General features: G+C 45.0%; 1 protein-coding gene across 1 annotated transcript in view; it reads left to right on the top strand.

The window, feature by feature from the left end:
* LOC143276931 (uncharacterized) overlaps positions 1-5,000 on the top strand; it is a 20,164-nt gene that overhangs the window by 12,964 nt on the left and 2,200 nt on the right. The window contains exons 5-6 of the mRNA XM_076581601.1: positions 1,757-1,929; positions 3,134-5,000. The exon at positions 3,134-5,000 is cut by the window's right edge and continues 2,200 nt beyond it. Coding sequence (XP_076437716.1) covers positions 1,757-1,929; positions 3,134-3,538 — 578 coding nt within the window. The 3' untranslated portion in view covers positions 3,539-5,000. The remainder of the gene's footprint in view (positions 1-1,756; positions 1,930-3,133) is intronic.

Raw genomic sequence — 5,000 nt, 5'->3', positions numbered from 1 at the left:
GGCTCTTATACTGAAGACGTGAATGTTAACAAAGAATACCACAATTCTGACGACGGAAGCTAAAGGTTGTGTCATTCAGACACCCACTGGACATCCGAGGGGTCTGTGTGGAGGAGAAGAGAGGACTGGCCGTACTGACTGAGTTAAAAAACCCACCTCTTCCTCACAAAAATAGCCTCCCTTCCCTGCCTCTTCCTTGTCTTCAGTTTCTTCTCCAGTTTTAGAGTTATGCATGCGTGTGAATGACTCATGGTGCGAAAGCGCTTTGATTTGTCTCTGCATCAAGATTCAGCGCTATATAAATACCATTGTGCTTTCATATCTGTGAAACTGCGTGTTCGGTGCATATCTGTTATGCATGTGTGGGTGTATATGTGAATGTGTGTCTTAATGTTTTACATCTATTTGCTTTTTTTTTTTTTTTTTTTTTTTTTTTTTTTTTTTTACATTATAGTTATTATTTATTATTTATTTATTTATTTGTGTAAGCTTATCTATCATTGATTCACCTTTTTTTTTCTTTTTTTTTCCTCAAGGCCTGACTAAGCGCGTTGGGTTACGCTGCTGGTCAGGCATCTGCTTGGCAGATGTGGTGTAGCGTATATGGATTTGTCCGAACGCAGTGACGCCTCCTTGAGCTACTGAAACTGAAACTGAAACTAAATACCATTATTATCATCATCATTATTATTATTATTATCATCTTCTTCTTCTTCTCCTTCTTCTGCTCCTGCTGCTGCTCCTCCTTTTTTTTCTTCTGAGAGCATGTTACTTTTTTTTTTTCTCCTATCAGAGTGATTTTCTTCTTTTTTTTTCAGAATTTTGCCAGGGACAACCCTTTTGTTGCCTTGAGTTCTTTTAATTGCGACACACACACACACACACACACACACACACACACACACACACACACACACACATTCATTCTTCAACATTATTAGTCCGACATTTCTATGAAAAAAAGAAAAAATATATCAGGTGACACCAAACATCCAATCATGTTGCAGCACAGAAACACACGTGAAATCAACCATCCAATAGTATTGCAACACAGCGACACACGTGACACCAACCATCCAATCGTTTTACACCACACATGAAACCAACCATGGAATGAAATGTTACATGTCTGTCTGAATGTGTATGTGTGCATGCCTGAAACTGATTGAATGACACAGGAAACGACGGGCGCCGTGGCCGAATGGTTAAAGCATTGGTCTTTCGATCTGAGGGTCCCGGGTTCGAATCACGGTACGCGGTGACGGCGCCTGGTGGGTAAAGGGTGGAGATTTTTACGATCTCCCAGGTCAACATATGTGCAGACCTGCCAGTGCCTGAACCCCCTTCGTGTGTATACGCAAGCTTAAGATCAAATACGCACGTTAAAGATCCTGTAATCCATGTCAGCGTTCGGTGGGTTATGGAAACAAGAACATACCCAGCATGCACACCCCCGAAAGCGGAGTATGGCTGCCTACATGGCGGGGTAAAAACGGTCATACACGTGAAAAGCCCACTCGCGTACATACGAGTGAACGTGGGAGTTGAAGCCCACGAACACAGAAGAAGAAGAGACACACGTTAAACCAACTATCCAATCAGGTTGCAGCACAGCGCCACACGTGAAACCAACCGTCCAATCGTATTACAGCACAGTGACACACGTGCAGCCAACCATCAAATCACGTTACCAACCATCCAATCAGGTTGCAGCACAGCGACCACACGTGACACCAACTATCCAATCATGTTGCAGCACGTGACGTGGCCATCCTTCAGCGCGTGCGTCACTTCCAGAGAGGTCCGAATGAAACTCAGCTGCAGGAGTTGCGTGATGCTGAAACTCTCTTCGAAAGGAACCTCAGTGAGTTTCTTCTTTTCACCAAGCAGTATCTTCCCCTGGACGTGACTGGTGTGCCTTCTCTTCAGGTAAAAATTTGTAAGAATGGTTATTGTATTGTGTTGTATTGTATTGTATTGTATGGTATGGTATGGTATGGTATGGTATTACTCTTTTTGTCTCTGTGTGAAATTCGGGCTGCTCTCCACCAGGGAGAGCGCGTCGCTACACTGAGAGCGCCACCCCCTTTTTTTTCTTTTTTTTTTCCCCTGCCTGCAGTTGTTTTTGGGTTTTTTTGTTTGTTTGTTTGGTTTCTTTTTTTTCGAAGTGTATTTTTCTACAGGATTTTGCCAGGGACAACCCTTTTACGTGCGCTAAGTGCATGCTGCTCACGGCACCTCGGTTGATCGTCTCATCCGAATGACTAGCGTCCAAACCACCACTCAAGTGTGAGAGTGGAGGGGGAAGAAAATACTGGCGAATCTGCCGGGATTTGAACAAGCGCGCTCAGATTCTCTCGCTTCCTATGCGGACGCGTTACCTCTAGGCCACCACTCCACACCATGAATGGAACATGGCTGCCTACATGACGGAGCAATAAAATGCCTATGAGTGTGTGCGTGACTGGAACCTGATTGAACGACGCAGCGCCTGTTGGCAGCTGTCAGTTGGATCTCTCTGGAGAACCAGATAGGCAGCCTGTTGCCTAAGTTTTCGCAGTTTCAGTTTCTCAAGGAGGCGTCACTGCGTTCGGACAAATCCATATACGCTACACCACATCTCCTAGGCAGATGCCTGACCAGCAGCATAACTCAACGCGCTTAGTCAGGCCTTGAGTGCATGCTTATATATTTGTGTACCTATCTGAGTGGATTTCGTCTCCAGAATTTTGCCAGAGGACAACACCATCGTTGCCATAGGTTCTTGTTCAGTGCGTCAAGTGCGTGCTGCACACGGGACCTCGGTTTATTGTTTCATCCGAACGACTAGACGCTCAGTTCGATTTTCTAGTCAAACTTGGGAGAAAGGGCGAGAGCGGGATTCGAACCCAGACCCTCACGGGCTCTGTATTGGCAGACGAGCGTCTTAACTCAACCATTCTGCCAACTTCCTGTTGCGTGAATTACTCCCGTGTTCTGCAAAGCGCTTAGAGCTTTGTCTCCAACCGAGAGGAGGATTGGCGTTATATAAATACTCACATCATCATCATCATTGTTGCTTTCATCATTTTTTTTCTCTTCTGTTCGCACCCATATCAACATCGTCGTCGTTTCCACCGTCCCTTCTCTACAGGTTTTTCAGAAACACGCGGAAGCAGCCATGAAATCGAAACCATCCGGATCCCAACACGTCCGACACTTCTTCGCCACGCTAGAACTTCTGCGCACCTCGCTGGCGCAGGCGGAAGTCGAGGTCTACCTTCCGCTCACGTCAATTCCCCAGCGATGCGAGACTGAGAAACAGCGAGGTTTGAAGCAGAAGATGCGAGCGACGCTGGAGGAGGCGAGGAGCCTGCTGGACCCGGGTTCGAGTCTCAAGAAGTTGTATCACAGGGAGTGGGAGAGCAAGGTTCTGGCAAGGGAGAGGAGCCGGTTCATGGGGCTCGTCAGCGTTATCCCCCTTGGCTTGGAGAAGGTGACGGACATTGACGAGTTTCTTGATGAGTATATGACTGGGTTTCCGGTTTCGGTGTTGTGAAGGGGGTTGGTCTGGATGGACACCATGTATGTGTGTGTGTGTGTGTTGTGTTGTGTTGTTTTGTGTGTGTTGTGTTTTGTGTCTGTGTGTGTGCGTGTGTGTGTGAAGGGCAAACAGCTGCATCTGTTTAGGGTTTCGTGCGTGGAGAGAGAGAGACAGAGAGAGAGACAGAGAGAGAGAGAGAGAATGTACACGTTTTAGCAGTTCGAGAGAGGAAAGAGGGAGAGATACAGACAGAGAGAGTTAGTTTACAAGTTTTTGCAGTAAGATACACACAGAGAGAGCGAGGGGGCTGGGGGGGCCGGACAGACAGTTTTTTGCAGTTAGCGAGAGAGAGAGAGAGAGATAATGTACAAGTTTTAGCAGTTAGAGGAAAGAGGGAGGGAGAGAGACAGACAGAGTTTACAAGTTTTTGCAGTAAGATACACACAGAGAGAGCGAGGGTGCTGGGGGGGACAGACAGTTTTTTGCAGTTAGCGAGAGAGAGAGAGAGAGAGAGAGAGAGAGAGAGAGAGAGAGAGAGAATGTACAAGTTTTAGCAGTTAGAGGAAAGAGGGAGGGAGAGAGACAGACAGAGTTTACAAGTTTTTGCAGTAAGATACACACAGAGAGAGCGAGGGTGCTGGGGGGGACGGACAGACAAGAGTTTTTTGCAGTTAGCGAGCGAGAGAGAGAGAGAGAGAGTGCTTACAAATATACCTGCGAGACGTCAATTCCTTTCCAATAAACGAATGTTATCTTCCCAACCACCCTGCTCGATTAATTTGTGTTTGCGAACATAAACATAAATTTGTGTGGAATGTGGGAAGCAGAGGGAGATAGGTAATTTTATGTCTTCCTATTCTGTTATTATTATGTCCTGTCCAGTGTGCAGAAAACGTCACTGTTGATGTGTTCAATATTTGGAATCTTCGCTGCATGCCTTTTTTTTTTAACGAAAACAAAGGATTAAAATGGAAAACAAACGAAAGTTATCAGATCAGTTACAAATTACAGGTGCACAAATAACAGCTGCCCATTTCAGATGTGATTCCTTTGTGATCTTACAAAGTACTGATTCCACTGGTATGGCGTTTTCGTCGCCCTAGTTAGAGATTTCAAGAACCTTTGATGCATTGTAGAAGATTATCTTTTCGAATTTCTACTGACAAAAGAATCAAACAAGGTCGCCCACTGTGTACCATTCCCTTTGTCGTCGAATTATTCGTATTTACAACCCGGCCACACAATATTACATAAAGGATGAAAACATTCCAAAATCAAACGATTAACAGAAAAAAAACAACAACTAAAACCATCCTAGCACCACCCTGTTTACAACTCTTGCCAAACCACACCCACAATTTTCAAAAACGCTAAAAGAGATCTCTAATTTGCAATCTCTCGACCGTTTTCTTATTCCTCCTCTTAGTAAACAAAAAAAAACAGACAACAAATAAACATGAAAGGAAAGACAATATTC

This window comes from Babylonia areolata, chromosome 33, assembly GCF_041734735.1.
Source record: "Babylonia areolata isolate BAREFJ2019XMU chromosome 33, ASM4173473v1, whole genome shotgun sequence".
Classification (NCBI taxonomy): Eukaryota; Metazoa; Mollusca; class Gastropoda; order Neogastropoda; family Buccinidae; genus Babylonia; species Babylonia areolata.
Note: the sequence above shows the minus strand (reverse complement) of the source record. Positions and strands in the feature narration are given on the sequence as shown.